This window comes from Pezoporus occidentalis, unplaced genomic scaffold, assembly GCF_034315485.1.
Source record: "Pezoporus occidentalis ecotype Australia unplaced genomic scaffold, CSIRO_AGI_Poc_V1 ctg21, whole genome shotgun sequence".
NCBI lineage: Eukaryota > Metazoa > Chordata > Aves > Psittaciformes > Psittacidae > Pezoporus > Pezoporus occidentalis.
In genome coordinates, this window is record NW_026913964.1 from 3315717 (window position 1) to 3337769 (window position 22053).

General features: G+C 43.0%; 1 protein-coding gene across 1 annotated transcript; it reads left to right on the forward strand.

Moving 5' to 3' along the window:
* The first annotated feature begins 1767 nt into the window (after positions 1-1767).
* Positions 1768-22052, forward strand: ARG2 (arginase 2). Its single transcript, XM_062619246.1, has 8 exons — positions 1768-1981; positions 2124-2196; positions 13723-13900; positions 14794-14953; positions 18806-18900; positions 19027-19131; positions 20643-20779; positions 21722-22052. Exons 1-8 carry the CDS (start codon positions 1865-1867, stop codon positions 21925-21927), a joined length of 1071 nt encoding a protein of 356 aa, XP_062475230.1. The 5' UTR covers positions 1768-1864; the 3' UTR covers positions 21928-22052.
* Position 22053: the final 1 nt, after the last annotated feature.

Below are 22053 nucleotides of genomic sequence, written 5' to 3' on the forward strand. Positions count from 1 at the left end.
TGCACTGTGTTTTCGTTAATACTTTCCAGTTATTTCTTTGCGAGACTTGCAGTCACATCAAGCTGCATAAAGCTGTGATTTACAAACCATCAGACAAACTCCTTTGCCCCTTTAGCTTGTTCCCTCTCTCACATAGTCCTCAAGTGTGACTGTTAGCTTTAACTGCAGAACTGTCTTTTCTAGGAGCAGTATCTTCAGAGCACTTTGGTGGATACTGCGTGTATAAGCCTGTTAACTTGTTCTTGTGAGAACAGTGAGGGAATCTTTAAGGGATGTGAGAAACCGAGTGACATTGAAGAATCCCTGTGCGGCCTTCAGGAGTTGGTGATGGTTGGCACTAGCAGAGGACTCATGCAGTATGTCCAGGATCTCACTGTGACACAAGAGCCAAGGTGAGGAATGGGTTGAAGCTCTGTAAAGGTGAGCTGGCCTGGAGAGAAAAAAGCAATAGCAGATGATGAACTGCAGAAATGGAAAAGAAAGGAGAAAATATTAAGTTAAAAGAGTAAAAGAATTGTATAGATGGAGTGAAAGCAGAAAGAACCAGTAAATTGAAAACGGAGTTACAAGGTTTTTATAAAGGGAAGAAATGTTTGTAGTGATGTAAGGTCTGAAGTAAATGGGAGCTCTGGTATGACAGGCCAGGAGATGGGGACAGGGAGAAGGGAAAGAGAAACGGGAGTAGGGCATAGAAGAAGAAAAAGCAATGTAAAGACCTAGAAGGTGAGTGACAGGAGGAAAAAGAAGTATGAGGTCCTGGAGGAGTGGTCTCCATTAGCAAGACATTACTGAGGTCCAGAGGGGAGGAGGGGATGTGGAAATCTTAAAGGAAACAGCAGAAGCGTGTGTTTTAGGTTTTCTTGTGTCACTGGCAAGTCCCAGTTTAACCATGTCTGCACCCTGTCATCTCTTCTCATGAACGCTGCCAGCCTCTCTTCTAAATGTGTGTGTGTGGTTGGGCATTTCACAGTAGGAGTCACCTCACAGAATGGGAAGATGGGGGCAATTACTAGTTTTTAAATCCCTTCTTTATCTGTAATCTTTCAAATATGCTGTGAGTAGAAACAGTGACAGCTTTCACAAAGTGTGAATTCTCTCGGGACAGAACAGCCTGAGGTCAGGTACTGGAGGCAGGTGCTGCAGAGGTGGCTTTTTGAAATGTTTTATCAAGGTTATCAGGTGAAGAGCATCACCCCAGGTTTTATTCAGAAAGCCAAGGAGTGGTGTTCCTGCGAGGCGGCTCGGTGCGGCCAGCCGGGCAGCTCTTCGGGGGTGCTCTTTTGCCCCCACCGGCAGTTACAAGGTCCACCATTTCACACCGAGATGCTGCTAGGTGTCTCGCAGCTGCCCAAGGGTGGGTACTGAGAGAAGGGGTAGTCTCTGAGACCCAGTCTGGCCTCTCGGCAGGGCAAGGAGAACCGGCGCCTTACCTGGCCTGCGTGGAGGAGTCCCTGGGGGGCCGGCGGCCCCTACCGGCGCCGGGAGGGCGGTGAGGCTGCGGTTGGCAGTGGAAAAACCCGGCGCGGAGCAGGGGAGGGGAGGGGAGGGGAGGGAGGGCCGCCGGGGGCGGGGCGAGGCGGTGGCTGTCGCGGAGGCGCCGTTGGCCGTTGCGGAGGCAGCGGGACACACACCCCCCCCGCCCCCGCCCCGCCCCCGAGCCGGGCAGTGGCGCGCTGAGCCGCGTGCGCCGCGTGGGGCGGGACACACCTCCGGGCGTGCGGCCTGCCATTGGCCGAGCGCCGCCGGGGTGTGGGGGCCGGGAGGCGGGACCCGGCAGCGGGCCGCGGCGTGTGGGGCTGCGGCTCGTTAAAAGGAGCGAGGCGGAGGCACCCGTGATCCGTCGGCGGCTCCGCGGCTTTCCGTCATGGCCTTGTGCCGTAGCTTCGCCCGGCTCCTCTGCAAGCCGGCGGACGCGGGGTCCCAGCTGACCAAGCAGGCGCACTCCGTGGCGTTGGTGGGAGCCCCGCTTTCCAGAGGGCAGGTGGGCATCGCAGCAGGGGGAGGAGGCGCCGTTCGCAGACAGTGCCGCAGCCACGCGGCTCGGCTCGGCTCCCCGTGGCGGGGTCGGGTACCTGGCTGTAGGCAGCGCTGGCTAACGCATCCCCTTTCTGTTTGTCTCGCAGAAACGACAGGGAGTGGATCTCGGTCCCGCGACTCTCCGCGCCGCGGGGCTGGTGGAGCGGTTGGCTGGGCTCGGTGAGGCGCTGTGTCGGGGGTGGGATGAGGTGTCGGAGGGGCTGCGGGTCTGTCCTATCTCCCCATCCCCTGGCAAAGCATCCCTTTAACAGCTCAATTCGGCGAAGCCTGGCTCAGCCGCTTGCCGCGAGCTTGGAGGGAGGGCGGGGTGAGGTGGTGGAAACGGTGCCTTGCAATGAATGCCGACACCCCGGGTGCCCCTGAGACACCAGTGCCCGGGGGAGGCGGTGCTCGCCGCGCTCTGCGGCACCGGGGGAGCGGGAATTGCGCGTGCGGCTCAGCCGCTGCCGGCGGCTCCCGAACAAAGAGCGGGCCGTGCCCCGGCGCATCGCCTGCCGCGCTTCCCTGGGAACCGTCCGTGTTGGCGCATGGAGCGCCCCACCGCGTATGGGGTGTGTGCTGCTGCCGTGTTGGCTTAAGAAAAGCTAGAGGAACGTGAGACCGTTTGAAACGTGATGTGCGCTTCGTGCACCCAGCTAAATAGTAGCCTTAACTGTGCTCTTCTACATCGCGCATGTGTGTTATTTTTCCGTATTCATTACCAGCTACTTAGCCCGCTCCTAAAAATACTTTTATGCTTTCGAGTGACAAAATTCAGAACTTTCTAGAGAAACCCCCAGATTTGCATATGAGGTCTGGTCTGAAGTTTTGCTGTGGAAACACTTGCAAATAGCACTGCGTAAATGGGAAGTTTCTGGTCTTCTCACTGTTAACACTACAGCTATTCAAGCACATCCACGTGTCTGTGTTTCAGCTTCTCACATCTTCTACAATCTGAGACCTGCAGAAAACTATCACAAAAACAGGACATAAGACATAGAAACTCGTAAAGCTGAACTCTTTCTTGGAGAGTCTTTAAAAAGTGTTACTGAAAATTGTATGATGAGGATGGATTGCAGGGGTGGACCACAGGAAGAACTCTTACCTCCTCTGTGTGTGATTAGTGTTACTGGATGCGTGTAAACATGATTGCCTAATAACCCTACAGTGAATTTCTTGTGTATTATGACAACTCTTTAAACAAACTATTGTTTTTCTGTGTGGGCTGTTTATTTTTCTTCCCTGGGCCGGCAGCTTTGCCTGGAGTACTGTGATAATAGTGCCATTGCTTGGACTCCTGCAGTATACTGGATTGGTAGTAAAACTTTAGCTACTTTCTTTGTTTTTTCTAACACTATCCATTTTCTTCTCATACACTGAAGGGAATAGAGACAGTTATCTGTTACATTAAAAGAATTAATAATTTTCATGGGATCTTGTTGCTTGTTTTCCAGGAGCCAGGTAAGTAATACTGCAGCAGACCAGGTTTCTCCTTTAGAAAGAAAGAACATTTATCTAAGACGTAGGGTTTCTGTTCTTCCACCTATATTGGCTACTTCTGAAGCATTTGTGACTGTGGGGGGTGCACGTGAGTGGTTCTTTTTGTTGTTGCATACTCACATTCCCTGCTGGGATGTGAGGGATATATAAACATGATTTTCCTTGCCATTATAAGCTTGGAACCAGGCGTGAGGTTGGCTATTGAGTAATGATTCCCTGTAGAAGAGCGAGGGTGGATTCTGGGTAATCTGAGGAAGTATAGATGGGGGTAAAAAGGCAGTGTTCCTGTAATCATGGAATTGCTAGGGTTGGAAAGGACCTTAAGATTGTCTAGTTCCAACCCCCCTCCCACGGGCAGGGACACCTCACACTAAACCATGCTACCCAAGGCTCTGTCCAACCTGGCCTTGAACACAGCCAGGGATGGAGCATTTACCATGTCTTTGGGCAACCTATTCCAGTGTCACAGTAAAGAACTTCCTTATATCTAACTTGAACTTCCCCTGTTAAAGTTTGAACCTGTTACCCCTTGGGCATTCAAATTCACTTCAGCCTGCATAAACTGAAGGTGCTCTGCAGTCTTCTGTAAAAGGTAGCATTTGGGTAGTAAGATACATGAGTATTTTAATTGTATGTGTATATGTTACTTTGAATGTTAAGCAACCACATGGCTTTTCATACATTTGTATGCCTGATTTAATGGCTTCCATTGATAGTGTTCAAGCTAAACAGATAGAGTGAGAACACCAGGCCTTTGTTTCTTCTTGCACTGCTTTGCATTTTGCTTTCACTGGCTAGTATTTTTAGGAGGGAATCTTATTGTTTCTTTCACCCTATCCTAATTTCTGTTCTTCCATAGTCCTAATGCAGTATCCTGAGCTGCTGCTCTATCTTCTGTTTTTTGGGGGAGGATCCCTCCCTTGAAAGAGATTGAGTATACCTACATGGTATGATAAATTCTTGGCTGCCTAAAATGATGACTGTCTATGAACTTGTTTATGCTTTGGCTGAAATATGAGGAGGGAGCTCAGAGGCAAATGGTATTGCCAGTGAAGAGTTTTGTGCACTTGTTAGAAGCAGAGAGAGAACACTGTAATGCATTGGTAGTAGCTTGAGGCATACTCAGGAGGAGACTTAATGTAGCAGGAGTCCAGCTCCCAAAGCAAAACCAGATGGTGTGCAGCAGGGATAATTTAAAATGTAACTGACTAAGCCTGTGGGGCTTTTTGTTTACCTTGGTGATGTTTGTCATTTGGCTGCTTCTCATAAGGGAGATTAAAATATTAACACCTTAAAGGACTCTTCCATACTGCAGAAGAAGTGCTATGAGAAAATGGAGACCTCTGACTCCCTGATATGGGGCAGGAAAGGGTACGAAGCTTGCAGGGCTGTGCATTGTTCTGGCAGTAGAAAGAAATGGGTGCAATATGTGGAGATTCTTAGACTTTCAGTGGGAAGTGGTGGGAAGATAAGTGACAGATGCACTTGACCTCAACTGTAGAAGAGGCAAAGTATGAAGTTCTTTAAAATGAGAGTTTTTTTGATCTCCTGTGTTTGCTTCAGATTAAGCAAAGAATCCTATCAAATGTAAATCCCATGTTGCCTTGTCCTCTTACTTGAAGGCAAGAAAGACTATTATCTGATGTTTTCTATAAGTAGTGGATAGCTGTTGTGTTAATTACCATAGCTCGTGGGGTGACTTAGAGCACCTCTGCTGTTGCTAACAATGGAACAACTTTAGTATAAAATTAAGTATAAAACTTTAATATAAACTATATAAAGCATAACTGTATAATTATCCTTCTTCCTCCTGATTTTCTTTATTTAGAGCTGAATGTGGCTGGGTCAGTCTAGGGTTTGGAAAGTTTGGATCTGAATTACTGGTTTGACAAGTTAGCCACATGTCTCTGCAGGCTACATACAGAAGCAGAGTTAGACTTGTCAAAGAGAATGAGCATCTTATCACTCGTCTTTTGTTTGTAGGAGAAACAAGTTCTTCAGTAATAGGATTCAGGAGGTCAGTGCAGTGACCCTGAAAGGAGTAACCTCCACTAGTAGAGGAGTGGAGCTGCCAAATCTCATGTGACTGGGGATGCCCTCTTGCTTTGCCTAAAGCCATTGGACTTGTTAATTTCAGTCTTAACAATAAATCATGAAGCAGCTTCTCCACATATCCTCTTTTTCCACCCAAATCTTTGTGAGTGAAGAGTTTTAAGAGAAAGATAAATAATCTTTCAACTATACACAAAGGTAAGTGCAATGAAATCCTTGTGCTGGGGTTCAGCAGATGTGGACTAGCAGGAGTTACAGCTGCAGTACTGCAAAAATAATTTTCATCAGCCCATCCAGTAAATGTGTTTAAAAGAGTTGCCCTGAAGGCTTTGATTAAACCGTGCCATTCTGCTTGCCCTGTATTTGAATTGAGATAGCGCTTACAGACCATGCTTTGACAACGATCTGTTCATGTTAAGAATGAGATCTGTCAGTAATTCAGTATTGGGTTAGAATCCAATAAAGTCTAAATTTACTTAGATAACATTGAGATCTGCCTTTTTAGCCTCTTTCCTCGCCTTTTCTGCTGTTGATGAAGTTGAAATGGGAAACAAAATCTTAAATAACTGCTGGCATTTCAAGCAGCATGTTGTTTAGTTAAATTTCTGTATTGCTACGATGAGAAACGCTAGTGCTCACAAGCTTTTTCTGATCATATCTGCTGTGAATGCTGTCAAAGCTGTCTATTAATTTGCTAGGAACATTGTCAGGAAAAAAATCAGTCAGAGCAGCAGCTATGTCTTCTGCCCTACAAAGCAGACATGGGAATGCCTCTTTTTCATCTAGGCACTCCCCCCACTTTTTTTTTCTTTACCTTTTCCTGAAGCGTATCAGGTAAAAGGCAGCCCCCTTTTTCCTTTCTTTCCCTTAGACATAAGTATGCACAAACATGTCTGTCTAATAGTATCAGTAAAACATTCTTATGCAGTACTGCAGCTTATTTCCAGAACTAGAATAAATAACCTCTTTATTTATGCAGAGATAGAGATCAAAGAGATACTTATTTACCTCTCAAATGTTGATTAGCCATGATTGGTTAGCTTCAAAGCCCAATGGTTTGACAAAACCCACAGCATGATCAAATGGACTGGTCATAACTGGCATTTGCAGAGAGCCTTTGAAATCACGCCAGTTGTCAGAATGCATCAAGGGCAGGTGCTGCTCTGCTCTGTGAGTGAAGGCAGTTAGCAGCTCATGCTGATAACCAGGCAAGCAGAATGAGCCCTGCTGAGGGTTTGGAGGAGAGCTGTTTAGGGGAGGCCTCCACTGAGGCTGTTTCTAGGTTGCTTCTTCACAGCAGACCTGATCAGCTAACTCTTATTGAACATGGGAAGCTAAACTGCTAGAAGTAAGGGAGTGTGCTCTGACAACAGTTAGGGTTTATCCTTTTGAATGTTGTGCCCTTTGATATTTGCATGATTACAAGTAGCCTCAGATGTTACTAGGAAAATGCTGACAGCAAAAGTACATGACATTGGAGCATTCCTTGCAGTAGATCAGTTCTAATTCTCCTCCTTTTCCTGTGCTGATAGAGGACACAATCTGCTTGGTTTTGCTTTGGAGTGAAAAACTTTGTGCCAGTCATCAATTTGGTGTTAGGCTTTTTGTTTTTTCCTCTCCCATTTGTGTGCCAGGTTGTGTATTAGCCATGCAGTTGGCTTTAAAATAAACTTTAATTTGGGGTTAAGTTCATTTGGTGCCTTAGTTGTAATTAGCCTTCATATCAGTTTAGTTTAAAACTAAAATATCGAGCTATGCTGATGCAGATCAGGAAACCTGAATTGGTAATTTATTCCTAATCTTTCAATAAAGGATTCAAGGACCAAAGAACAGACTGGGGGGGGAGGGGTATATGTGTTGTATTTGGCTTTATGCTGATGCCCTTAATCCTTAATATTTCTGTATTACAAAATTAGTTTTAATACATGACTCGGTTGAATTTCTGCACCCATTAAATTGCCTCTGGATTGGAGATGGAGGCTCTTTTGTTCTGTTAGGGTTTTTTCACCATGAATGGTGTTGAACAAGAAGAGTTACTGGGGAGAGGTACAAAGGGAGATGACAAGAGGGGAAAATTTAGGTAAAAGGCTGGCTTGTGATCTGCCTTATGGTGCACAGAATCTGTTATTACATTCTCATCTGAAGCTTATTGTGGACTAATAAGACCAAGCTATGTATGGCAGGTATGTGTTTACACAGTATAGTGGAGGATTATGTTTGGATGGAAGGTGGAAATCTGTTGTAAAAGTACCTGGTGAAAAGCAGGAAATGAGGCACTGAAGTAAAAAAATGAGATCTTTCATTTGAATCTGAAGTGGGCTGGCCTGGTGTTAGTTTCTTGCAGCTGATGAGAGGGAGAGAACTTCAGTCATCTCTGATGTATACTGCTCTTCCTCTGAAGTGTTACCTGTCTGGGTTAAATAATATAATAACTACTTCTGTAACAATCTAAAATGCAAGGTGCTTGTTGAGGAGAGCTGTTTTGGAATTATGACTTTCTCTGGCTGTAAGTGCCTACTTGTGTTCTTGCTATCTGGAACCGTTTCTGGGTTAAGCTTATTTAAAGGGAATTAGAACTTGAGCAGGGTTTGGTGAGTGACAGACTGCAATAGCTGCACCCTTGTCTCCTCTCTGATGCAAGCCATAGTGCAAATGTTTCCCAACACCTGATACTGACGTTTTTGGAGACCTCTTCAGGTCAAGCACACTGTATTTCATAAGAGATTAAAGTTATAAATGATTATCAAAGGGAAATGGGGTGGCTGCTCGATTTAGAGTCAGAAAAAGTATTTGTTCCATTTTATGCAAGGGACAACTTAAGACTACAGACTTGGTGTAGCAATTGGAATTGGGTTTGCTTATTGATGTTGAATGAGCTGAAGCCTCTTCAGTAGGTACAGATACAAAAACTTTGTCTTAAACCAGACCTTTCAAAATTCCAAAAGGCAGGGTGGAAACTACTAAAATGTGAACTTGCCTTTTGGGCCGTGAAAATTTTAGAGCTGGCAGAAACCTTCTGAGGCATCAAATATTTGTATCCAATAGACTTCTTCCAGCAGATAGATATTTGAAGAGATTTAGACATTGCGTAATAAACTTTCAAGCAAGGAGGTTAAACTAGCCTGAAGTCTGCCTTTTGTAGTGGGAATCTTGCTAGCCTAATTCCATGTTCATTTAGAACAAAAATATGCACTTTGTGTAGCTTTTGCACAAAGACTTGGTAATTCTGGAGGGTTAAAACTGTCTTAAATTAGGCTTCAGAATGCACTGGTCATAATGAATTGAATCATTTGTTTGCTGTTGTGCAACATTTTGACAGTGTCTTTGAGAAGGGATTACAAAGTCCGTAGCATAAACCAGTGAGTTTATACTGAAAAGAAGGATGTTAACAGCTTGTACCCCTCTATATTGTTCACAGGAAAGAAAAAACATGTTAAGTTTGTCTATAAGCATTGTTCATAATACTTATGGCTTCCTGAAAAGCCATTCTGTGTGTAGTGATTCACTGAATGGGCTGTAATCTGAGAAAACAGTTTGTAGGAGTGATGCTTTTATGTGATTGGCTTTATATAACACCTAGCGTGAGGTAAGGTCTAATAACTGGGATTTCCAGATTCCTTTGAAAGCTGTTCAGCAGGGTTTAGAAACCCGGAAGAGGACAGACTTAATCTTCCCATTAATCTAGAATTAATTTCTTTTTTCCCCTTTAGTTCCCAAATAGCCAGTGTAAACAGGCAGTACTATGAGATCTTTCTCATTTTGTATTCCACATTTGTTTGTTCCCATTCCTCTTTGCTGTCTAGGACAGCTGTTGCAATTGTTACAGCCTGCCATTGGGCCCTGTCAGCAAACAGCCTGGATTTGGAAAGCTGAAATCTCCTACTATCAGATTGCTGCTCCTGGCTCTGGTGCAGTATGATAGTGAAGGAGGATGGGAGGGAGGCTTTCCCTGCCGCTTGTTGCCCAGATGTTTTTTACAGTTAAATGTCCCCAGACTTAAGAGGGAGCCTCTTTTACAGAAGAAAACCTTTTCTAAATCTCTGCAGGAAAATGATTTACTACAGTAAGTGCTGCCTATTGTGGGTACTAAATAAACACTGTATTTTGCTTAAGAAGGTACGAAGTGAACATGACCATTGTTATAAACTTGCTAAAGGGCACCTTGTGTCCCAGTTTAAGCATTGTTGAGTTGAGCCTGAATCCTACATTGAAAGCTTATTATTTGAAAAGACATTCAGGAAACTTGTTTTAAATAGGTTCTTAATTTGTATTTCTACCTCTCCCCCCCCAGCCCCAGGTTAGGCTCCTGACTATGAAAAATGTTGATTTACCAAAAATAGGAAAATTCTGGTTCTGGCTGTGCAGGCTGAAGAAAGGACTGCCCTCCATTGTGTGGTCTGCTGGTTGTATACCTATGGGACCTTACCCTAACCTGATCTGGTCAAAAGAAGTTGACCTAGGAAAGAGCTACTGTACAATCTGGTTTTGGGCTAATTTCTTCATTTTCATTTTTTGGCTGAAATGTGCCCCCAAGCAGCTCTGATAAAACTCTGTCAGAGCGGGTACTTGAACCACTGGGGACTGCGCTTTTAAACTGTAGAAGAGATTTGCACCCGATCATTCACACTTAACAGGAGGACTGTTGTGCATATGTGCATCTTACATAACTAGATGACGTGTTTGTATTCAGATTGACACCTTTATCTCTTTCAAGTGTCTTTCAAGCTCCTGTAATAGAAATAGAAGAAACGAGCCTGTTTTCCTCACTTGAGGTAATGTCCTCTTGAGCCTGATTGCAGATGGATCTGATTTAATGGACTCGGTAGCTCTAAATTTTCTGTGCTGTTGATAATTGACTAATCAATCAACCAGATATTATTTTTTTTATTTGAATGTAACTTCTGTTAGAGCTTGAAAGTTGAGCACAGGACTTCTTTTGATTATACTTAACTTCCTATTATTTAGTTGTTAGCAAAATGCCTGTGGTGCTTAGTCTGGAAGTACTGCATGGTACTGTTTCCTTTGGGTGCTGGCTAGACCCGATCTGCTGCACTGAGTAATGGCGGGGATGCTGTGCTTTCTAACCAATGTAAACTGCCTTCTCTATCTGCCTACTTATTTTTCTAGCTTTCAGAACTTGAATCTCCTCTTAAAAGGCCCATATATATTCTTTATGTTAATTTTCTATGTCGATTTAAAAAGCTGTTTGTTTATAACTATTAGTACCTTTAAATAAAGTGCCCCAGCTACCAAAGAAAGTAAGTGCGTGTTGTTTGGTGTGGTAGATTATCTGAATCTTTCACTAGTGGCCAAACAACAGAAAGATCCACCAGACTGCTCTGTGCTACAGCATGTCTATCCATTGGGCAGGTTCTACCTTGGGCAAAATAATGTAGTTGAGAGATTTGGCTTTCTAATTTCTTTAAATCAAAACTATGTGCAAGCAAGCGGATGAAAGTGAAAACTATTCAGGTCTCTGTTAGACTAGGATTTGAGAAGCTAAATAAAAGCCAAGCAAATATATCAATAATTACTTTAACAATTGAACACAAATTCGTTTTCTTTGCTATTAGTAAGCACTGAGACAAATATAAATGTTGATTTAATCTCTGATATCTGGTCTATCCTAATAAATATGTGCACACAAGCATGTACACACTTTTATTCACTTCAGGATACAGTTTACTTGCATGCTGTGAATTTTCTTGTGTGTACTATTGCTCCCTATGCTTTCCTTTTTCTTTAAGGTCATTTAATCATAGCTTCCACAACTGTAGACACGTTTTAAAAAGAGATTAACATGAAGGTCGGATTAGCGCATACTTCTGAGATAAGCTGTAGTTTACTCAGCCACTGGTTAGCTGGTTGAAAACATTCATATCACCCTGGGAAGCTTGAGCTGTCTGTCTACAAGTACAGTAGAACAATGGGCCTAAATAAGAGGGAAGCACAAGGCTGAGAAAAGAAGCTACTTCAAGGTTTATGAACTCTAACTGAACAACAATAAACTTTTGAAGACGGTAACAAAAACTGAAGGTCTCTACTGTGTTTAACAAACATTAGGCTTTTCTATAAAAATAGAGAGAGGGATCTTAATGCAGGAGATAGGAGACTGCCATTTGTGCAAAATGCAGAGAAGATCCCAGAGTTCTGGACCCCAGAAGTGTGTGTCTGTCCATCCATGTCTACCATACCCACACTGTAAGCTGCATGAACCTGATGTGACTGTAAAACACAAATGGCATTTTTATTCAGAAGCTGAGCCAAGTCTTTTTGCCTTTCCCTGACCCCATTTGTAAAGAAAACTTTTTGAATACAAGTGCTGCTTCTCTAAATGTACTTCCTAGAATCTGCCATGTTTGACCTGCCTTAAGCATAACCTTAAGAATCCAAACTGATTCCTTAAAGAACTACGAAAAGCGTCATGGTTGGTTCTCAGTTTTACACTGATCTAAAGATGGAGCTTCATGATGCAATTTCCTTTCATTCTTTTTCATCCTTTAATGGGTAAAAATACTGTGATGTACATATATGTCCTGTAAGGGAGAACAAAACATAAGTGGCAGTCCTTTCTTCCATTACGTTGTGTAATGTGGTGTCTTGCAATGGGTATGTCACTGAACACCGCTTCCAAATGCAGATTTACTTCCCGCACATGTCAGAGGTGTTAGATCAAAGGTATTATTAACTTGAACAGCATCTCCAAGAGCTCTTGATACCTATTAAATGATGCAATGCATTTGAAGCCTTGCTTCTAGAACTTGTTTCCTGGTCACGCATACGTATTTTCATCAAACCTGGCAATACTGCAGTGCATAGCGGCGTGCATGTGTGAGCAGCAGCCTTGCAGGAAGACACACGTTAAAAAAAGATTCTTGACCTTTGTTGAACATCTATCAGAACTTGCAAGTCTTTTCTGATTCTGCACAGCAGCAGAATGAAATGGAGGATAAAAATTGTAGTGGTCACATTGAGATCAGATAGTGCATCCAAATCTGACCAAAATTCCAGAGCCTTCATCCTGCTGGCTCATTAGGTACTGCCTAAGGGAGAAAAAAAAATGCTGTTGTGTGCCTGTGTTGCCTTTTGAAAACCAGGGAGTGGTATGTCACGGTCCTGCTTACTGCTTCTGATTCACTGCTAGTGATTCTGAAGAACAAATGGGACAGGTCTGACTGGTATTCAGGGTGGTCTTGAGCAGCTGTAAATACCTTGGGGCGTTCACAGTCCTCATCAGTGCTTGCAGCAGCAGGTCTATCTGAAACTGAGAGGCTCTGGCCTCTTAGAAATTTTGGTATTTAAATGTTAAGAAAGTGCATGATATTGGACAGCAGAGCTAATGTATTCAAAGGATAATCTATAACATGTGTGAAAGAATTAAACTTTAAATGCAGCCAGTTAATAAATGTGCTCCCTAGTTCCCTCCTCTGTGAAGTGACTCCATTTCAAGGTAAAGAGACAGAAATACATCTTAGGAAAGGCCGAGTCCAACCCAGAATGTTGTCAGGCTTCGACAGCCAATTAAGTTGTAGCTGGCAATGCTAGGACCTTAAAGAGGGTTGAGATCAAAGCCTCAGAATTAAAGTGCCTTCTAGAACAACTTGCATTGAGAAAATGGACAGGTTGTCTTACAGAGCACTAGCACATCCTCCATGGAGGTGCCTGGAAGCACTGTAAGGCAATCTCCATTATTAGTAACTTGGCACTTCTGTGCTTGGATTCTTACGGGGTTTGAAAATGGAAACCAACTCTTAGCACTCAGATAGTTAATAAAATGCATAGTCCTGGCCATCTATGGGCAACTGAGCTCATTTAAGGCTATATACAATCTGTCTAATTGGGAAGGAAGATGGCAACACAAATTGTAGTTTTTCATGTTAAAATTGCCAAGAAATAATTTTAAACCCCCCAAGCTCTTTTTCTATGGTTGTTGTATCTCATCACTAAACTGAGAAACAATATTGTCTTAAGCTTTCTAAATCTGTAAAGATGGAACAGGGCTGTTTGCAAGGACATGCAAATCGTCAAATGAATCCATTCCCTTCCAGATGTTCCTTTGTCCATGGCCAACTGGTTTGCTGAGGGGATCGTATTTTGAACGTTTCCCTGGGCACTGAAGTAATTCACTTTCTTTTTCTGCTGCTGTGTTTCCAGGATGCCAAGTGTATGACTTTGGAGATCTGAATTTCACTCAAGTTCCCAATGATGAACTGTACAACAACCTGATTCTATACCCACGGTCAGTGGGTTTAGCCAGCCAGGTGCTGGCTGATACTGTAAGCAGAGCAGTAGCTGCTGGGCACAGCTGTGTGACTATAGGAGGTGATCACAGGTGAGCTGAACTAGAAACAATCTATGGTGCATGCTGCAGGTTGACACTTGGGAGTATAAGAGCGTAGTTAAAAAATAAGGGGATAGTGAGAACAACTTGGGGTCATTTCCTGGCAATAGCATAGGGTAGCAGTATTTGGATTTTACTGCTGGGGCTTTTAGGATGAAACATAGAAGACAAATACAAAAATCTGACTTCCTAAGACAGTAGTGCTTAGTTCCAGACTTCTGCGATCTGCAGATATGCAAATGAACGATGTTTTCCTGTTTGGGAGAGTTTGTGTGATCAGTTCCCTTTAGGAACTGTTGTTGTTTCTTTATTACTGAATATTTAGTGTCTCTTTTCAACTCTCAGGATGTCTGTCAACTCATAGGATGGGTTTGTAATGCCTGCACACAGACTATTTTGTAATAGATCTTACAACGTGTGAATCTTTTTGTCTTTTTCACTAACCTTTGGTCTGAGAATTGGTTGAAGAAGGTAGAGCATGTAAGAATGAACTGTGGGGAAAGGTGTCATGACTGGAATACGAAATGGGTGAAGAGCAGAATTGATGAGTGAGCACAATATATTTTCTAAGAGATCATCTGGAGCTAGAACAGGTGAAGATTAAGGTATGGGAAGGGTGACAGTGGAGAGAGAAAAGAGCTGTTTCTCATCTGTCAATACTAGTCCAGTCCCATTGTTACTTGGAGTCTCCTGGAATCATGACAGTGACGTGCAGTTTGCATGGGATGCACCCTTGATTTTCACAGATGGCTGATGTGTTGAAACATGACAACATTGTTGATTTGCATAATCTTGCAAGTCTCTTATTGCAGAGACTTCCCATTGTCCTTGTAGTTGTTCTGAAGGCGGAATGGTGACTAAAGACTTTGCTACTATACTTCCAGCTTGGCACTTGGTTCTGTCAGTGGCCATGCGCGGCAGTGTCCGCACCTTGGTGTGATCTGGGTGGATGCACATGCTGATATCAACACCCCTCTTACAACTCAGTCTGGAAGCCTCCATGGACAACCTCTGTCATTTCTCTTGAGAGAGCTTCAAGATAAAGTAAGTACCTTGCTTACACACTTAGCCTACATTGAAATCCTCAGAGCATTTTACTTTTTCTTGTATGAGGTGCTTTCTTACCTGCTGCAAATACAGACCTTGTTTATGTTTGTACAAGAAAAAAATACGTATAATTTGTGTGTATTCATCCACATATATATACATACATACACAAATGAACACACACATATGTAGACACAAATATATGTACACACATACCTAGAGACAAGAATGAGAAAAAGGTTTTTCTTTGTGTTAGCACCTCTGTGGGCTGTACAGTAAGCAACAGTTCACACAAGCTGTATATAGAAGCTGGCCGGGATGCTGTTCCCTTGTAAAGAGTGGAGCTGGTGCTGAAGGTGTGCAATGGCAGTGATTCTACCAACTGAACAAAAGAGGGACCCTCTCCCCAGCTGTGCCTGAGAGCAATGCTAAGCTCACCTCCAGTAACAGCTGGTTCCTGCATACCTTGCACCCTGCTTCTGCTTAGTTTAGCACTTGCATGTTTTGACAACCTTGAGGCCTGATAGGGGCTCTTCCTGCATGATCCTGCCTAACTGGCTGCTCTGGTGTTGGTTCCACTGGCAAATACCAATTGGAACAGCTGTACCTGTTTACCTGGTGCTTGTAAAGAGAATATCTTTGTCTTGGAAAGAGGTCAAATTACCAAAAAGAGCTGTTTACTGGGGCACATGGAATGTGCATGGCCAACTTTGCTACTGTCAAGATGCTAAACACTAGGTTGACTGAAGGCCTACATGTCCTTTTTGGCTATAACATATACAGGGACATTATTGTGGCAGCCGCTGCATTAATAGCCAGGGCCTTTGCAGCTGGAACTTGGATATGACAGTCTGCTTCTACTGAAGCTTAGGCTGGAAAGTGGGAGCAGGTTCAGCAACTGCATGCTGAGACTGGATGCTGGAGCTGCAGAAAACCTGATTCTATTTTATCCTAGCACTTTGCCCTCATAGTTATTTCTCTTAGATTTCTTTTTCTCCCTGGTAAATTTTGGGAGTGCTATGTTAATGGAAGTATCCGTCTTCCACGTAAGACCAAGCATGCTTATCATCTTTGTGGCTATTGAAGATACCATTGCATTAGCATCTGTTGGCACAGCAAGATTGCTGTCATCTGGTAAAGCTCTTCTGTGTTTGTCCTGCAAATTCTATCCACAAGTCAAGTCATTTGCTGATTCTACATACTTTCCTCTTTCTAGTAATCCTAGATCTAGGTCATCTGGCTACCTGTCTGGCTCATGGGAGGGAACCTTACTGTGAGAACAGGGGCATGTGGCTGGTCCTCTTGCTCTCATTCAGCAGAGCAGATGTGTTGATAATGGGGCAAAAAAATTTACTCTCCTTTCTTGACAGCTTTGCAAGGATTATTTTTAAATCCTAAAACTGTCACCAGCACGAAGCCTATGTTAGTCTGTATGCACAGCTAAGCATAACTTTTTCTCAACACAACAGACCAACCAACCAGCTGCACTTTTGCCTCTTGAGGAAGTTTCTATCTTGTCAAAGGGTACGTAGCATAGCAGTGTGAGAGAACAATGGAGATCTTGCAGTGATCTCTGTATCTCCTTCCTTGCTTTCACTCATGCTCTGAAGGGGGTTTTGAGCAAGCCCTCCCCACCATGACACATACGTGTGTATGCTGCTCTGGGTGGACTTCTGTAATTCAACCAAACTGTCTCTCTGCGTCGCAGGGTTTGCTCATCGACCTAATAGTCTCGGGAAGGCCAGTTAGCACTTGGCTCCATTGTCTACACAACAGCTCCTCTGAGGACATGGAGAGCAAAACAGCCTGCATGATTACATTTTATCTTCCTTGATCACTGCCCTTCTCTTGCTAACTGCTCTTCCAGCATTTCCAGGCTACTTGTTCTTCATTCCCTATCAAGAGGACATGAGACAGAGATAGTTGTGTAACATAGGTCTCTCTTGGTGGCACAATCTGTTTAGCCTGTTCTTGACCCCATGCCAGCAGCTGTTTAGCTGCTGTAACCTGTGGGATTGCATGTGAACTGACTGAGGGGCACTGCCTCTTTGCTTGGTTAGTTTTTGAGTCACACCAAGTCCTAGCCCCTTGTTCACTGCATGACCTACAAACAGCTGTCCTGGCACAGCGTAACAGCAGGAACTGACATGGCAGCAACTACTTAAATTAGCACAACTGCCAGGAATGCTCCAGGGCTGCTTCAAGTCCCTCAGTTTAGGTTATTGCACCTGTTTTCAGAATCCCTCATGTATACAAGGCTATGGAGCTTGGTCAATGCTCTGTTGAATTCCATGACCCCACAGAGGAAACATCAATTATGGCTATGAAATGAAATAAAGTATTTGGCCAGGTCAGTGTAGAACAAACCCTGGTGTTGCTGGCACAGTCTCTTCACAGGCTGACAGCTGCTACTTGTTTGTTCAGGCTACTTCACAGGAACACTGCTTGGGGAGGTGGCACTTCAGGGTTTTTTTTTTTAATGTTTAATTTTTCTGTTTTAAAGGAAAATATTGATGAACATTATCCCTTGGCTGGTCTTCCTTAAACCAAGCATTAGTGTCAGGGCTCCTGGAACCACTCAAACTAAACTCAGAGAATGCCTGCACCTTTTTCTGATGCCTGTTTGGCTTTGCTAGGGGTAACTCCTTTTCTATTGCAACAAAGTCAGAACAGAGCCTACCAGAGGAAGTTAAGGCATTCCATTCTCTTTATTTAAAGACGAAGAGGTAGAATTAAAAATGGCAGGATTAAATCAGCTAAATCATTGATACTGACAATATTATTAAGACTGTGCTCACCTTACGGTATGGTGATAGGTTTTCCAGATACACTTTCATTTCTGAGACCTCAATTATTTTTCCTAGAGGTCTCCAATTCATTTATCCCTTTTCTGAATTCATGACTGCAGAAAACTTTCAGGCCATTGTCCCAGAGTAACAAATACTTTTATAGTATATGCTTGTTTAATCCCAATGTAATTACATACAGCTATGGGTGTGTTAGCCTTTAAACCCAAATGTGCATGTTGTAACTACAATGTAATTAGTAATTAAGTATAAAAGGGAAACAGCCTTCTTGATGCTTCACAGCTGTGTTGGCTGTAGCCATTTTCAGAGCTGGGAGAGGAAGAAGAGAAATCTGAGTTAATTTAAAGCACTCCTAAAATGAGTGGCTAGTACTAACTAAAGGATTCTTGTAATTGCATCTCATGACTACTTAAATACCAAAGCTGAAGACCTCATTGTCTTCCATTTACTGTACTAGACCTGCTCTCTTCAGCTGTACACTAAAAACCAGTTATAATGTAGCCCGATGTGAGGCCCAACTTCCTGTCATGCTCTTCCCATTCCCTGTCCCCAACTTCCCACTTTGACTTCGTCCATCTTTAACATTGGTTTTGTAACAAAGTTTGCATGACTTTTTGGTGATTCTCCTAAAAATACAGAAGCACCTTGATTTTATTCTTCCACTTCAGTACAATGTACTGGAAGTTACATAGTATTACCATTACATGCACTGTACAAGGTATCTACATCTGGGTAACTAGTTTATTACCACTCCCCCTTACATTCACTGCTGCTAATTACCTACTACTTGTGGCTTTGGACTTTTTATTCTTCTTTAAACTGGAAAATGTAGAAGAGTTAAAATCTTCATCCATTAACATTGATCTAAGGTAAAATGGTACGACAAATGTAAGGGAATCGAGAAGCCAACCTCTCAAGCGATGAAGTTTCTCTGTTCAGAGAATGGATGTTATAAATAAATACAAAATTTTGAGGGAAGCATTAAATACAATTTTGGTTTATATGTTGTTAAACTAACCTAATACTAAACCTTTGCTTGCAGGTACCACAACTTCCTGGCTTTTCCTGGCTAAAGCCCTGCCTTTCAGCTTCTGATATTGTGTACATTGGTTTGAGGGATGTGGATCCTGCTGAATAGTAAGTTTAGTTAAAGGATTTTTGCTCAGGATGAAATCATGAGCTTCTTTCCACATGTCACTGTTCACAAGGGCTGCTAGGCTTAAGCTTAGGCCAGTAATGATTTTATTATTATTATTTTAACAGCTATATTTTGAAGAACTATGACATCCAGTATTTTTCCATGAGGGATATTGATCGTCTTGGAATTCAGAAAGTTATGGAAAGAACATTTGAACAACTTATGGCCAGGTAACAAACTATTATTGGGTTTAAACTACTGTTATCATCCGTTGTTGAATATCGACTTTCCTGAAAGTAAGGCCTTACTCCTGATGTAAGGTGGCCTAACAGAACTGTGACTGTGTCCAGTAAATAGTGAGGTCTTAGCACAGACTTTAGTCCTCAGTTTCCACATCTTGAACTAGAACCATTTCATGGTGTTTGGCAAAAAGCTACGAGATGGGTTACACTACAGTTGTGGCTCTGCTTTATGTAGCTTGTCCTCTTTCTTGAGGAATTCTGCATTCTGCTGCAGTTTGACAAGATGTTTGAATCAACTCAGAGCCCAGGCTATATATCATACTTTTAAAATTAGGTCTGTAGCATCTTGACAGTGACTTGAATACAACTGATAGTACAGCTAACTGCATGAGGTAGTTCTACACAAGGTAGAGAATCATTTGATAACTTCCTCCCTAGACTGTGCTCACATGTGCTGTCCTGATGACAACTGCCACTTTCAGTTCAGTTTGTGAGGTTCACTGTAACCACTTCCTTACTTAAGTTCATTTCCCAAGTCTTTGCAAACCTTAAGTCAAGTCAAGGAACCAGATCAGGGAGCAAATCCTGCTCATCTAGGGGCACATGGAGAGGATCAGAGTTAGAAAGGGTAAACTCTCCACAGCATAGAACAAAGTCCTGTAAGCAGAACAAGGGCCATGTATTTGTGCTGCACACTGTTGTATCTAAAGGTGTGCTCACCCTTCCTAGCTGCAGCTCTGCCAAGTTGCTAATCCAGCTGCTTCTCCCTACTAAGCATCTGCACCAAGTTGGAAGTACACAGTCTACCACTTAAATTGACAAGCAGTGTCCAGTTTATTATAGTCAGTTGCCAGACTTCATGTAGTCAGTAACTAACATTTTAGGTTTGAAATTATCCCTCACTTTTTCATCAGCTGGGCTGACAAGGTGGAGTTTGGAGGCAGCCTTCAACTATTGACTTGAAAAGTGTGGAGTGCCCCAGCTATCCTGATGAGCTAGGAAAATTTATCCTGATAGTGTAGGAAATCCTCACGCTTAGTGCTTCCTCCATTCTAGGTGCCATGCGAATCGCTGTTTCAGCCTTTCACCCTGGCTTTCTGTACAGAAGGAGAAAGACTGCATTACACCAGACATTTCTCTACATTTTTCCAACTAATGGGACAAATACCAGATAAAATGCTTAGAACTGAAGTACTTGTCTCTAGCCAAATTACACCTGAATGCGTGCTCAGTGAAACTAGGAAGGCAAACTTCTGTTTTCCCAGTGTGTACTGGGGAAGGGTCTGAGCTAACAGATATTTCAGAGTCCAAATATACTTTAAAAAAAACCAACCACAAAACAACAAATCTTTTGCAAATATGTACAAGATGTGGAAAGGACCTGGGGGGGACCTTCAACATCATGGAGCATGATGCTACTTTGCTAACCGGCCTGGACAGTAAAAAACAGAAAACATTTAAGGTTCTGAGGTTCCTTTTCTTGTTTTATTCTGTCTCAGGAGACAGAGACTGATTCACCTGAGTTTTGACATTGATGCTTTTGATCCCTCACTGGCTCCAGCAACTGGGACTCCTGTCCTAGGTGGATTAACTTACAGAGAAGGCATGTACATCACAGAGGAAATACACGACACAGGTAGGAGTTGATCAGCAGTACTGGACTAAGCAAGGCCAGGACAAACTCTGTAGAGCTCATTCATGTTGGTTATGTTTTTCCTGTGTCAGTAGACAGTGAGATAAATGCAGTGATAGCCAGGGTGCCTACAAAGTCAATTCAGCCTTCAGTCAGGGAAGTAGTAATCCTAGGGTTGGGCAGTGCCCTGGGTGTTGGAAGCAGCTTAATCATCATCAACTTCACCTTACCGAAAGGAAATAAAACACATAATATATTAATAACTAATGTAAAAAAATCATTTGGTCATCTTGTACAATACTGTCACCTAAATACATGAGGCGAGATGTTAAAGTGGGCATCTGGAATACAAAAATGAATGCACATGATTTTAAACAGTTCAAAGCTCCATTCTAGGAATTGAGACTGACAAATCAAGCTTCTAATAAATAGGCTGCAGTTGACTCAATATATTAAGGGCTTTCCTTCTTACGCCATGGAGGTTTTATCGTGTTTAAATAGTACGTAATTTGCAATAAAAGGGGGGGGAGCGGGGGGGGGAAGCAACCAGGAAATAAAGCTGCCCAGACAACAGTCAACAGAATCGTGAATAGCAGGTAAGACTATTCTATATCCCCTAATTTTTGGGCTGGGAGAAAAAAAGATTAAAACCCATTCTTCTCCTAAGTGTATATAGAACATCAAGCTTGTTTTTTCCTGAATCCTAAAAGCATGAATGAGTGAGGTAGTGATGATGTAAGAAAGAACCAAATTAAACTCGCAAACATGCATTTCAGAATGATAACCTCCTCCCTCACTCAAGGGCCAATTTTACTGCTCTAAGGGGTAGAGTAGGTCACAAGCTTGAATATCAGACTTACTGCAATGACTGAAAGGCTGCAAAAGAAACCCTACTACAGATTTTACCCTTTTCCACAGTAACAAAGCTGTAAATCATTCTTGCAGGGATGCTTTCAGCTGTAGACTTGGTTGAAGTCAATCCACTGCTTGGAGCTTCTCAAGAGGAAGTGAATGCAACTGCTAGTCTGGCAGTTGATGTGATAGCAACGTGCTTTGGCCAGACAAGGGAAGGATCACACACCGCTTTTGATGAACTCCCAACACCCAGTTCTTCAGATGAATCTGACAGCGAAGAGCAAGTGAGGATTTAAGAACCCAAAGTGTTGGGTACTGTGGACATTACAGAGCTCTGATGAGGCACTCGAGTGGATAGAGTGTCAACACTTGGCACATACTGTTAAATTCTCAATTTTCAAATAAACTAGCTTTTCCACTGG

Excerpts from the sequence above, each read along its gene's own strand:
- ARG2 (XM_062619246.1), top strand. The coding sequence starts at position 1,865 with ATGGCCTTGTGCCGTAGCTTCGCCCGGCTCCTCTGCAAGCCGGCGGAC. Across the intron at positions 18,901-19,026 it reads GATGTGGATCCTGCTGAATA|CTATATTTTGAAGAACTATG; the intron begins GTAAGTTTAGTT and ends TTATTTTAACAG. Across the intron at positions 19,132-20,642 it reads TTTGAACAACTTATGGCCAG|GAGACAGAGACTGATTCACC; the intron begins GTAACAAACTAT and ends ATTCTGTCTCAG.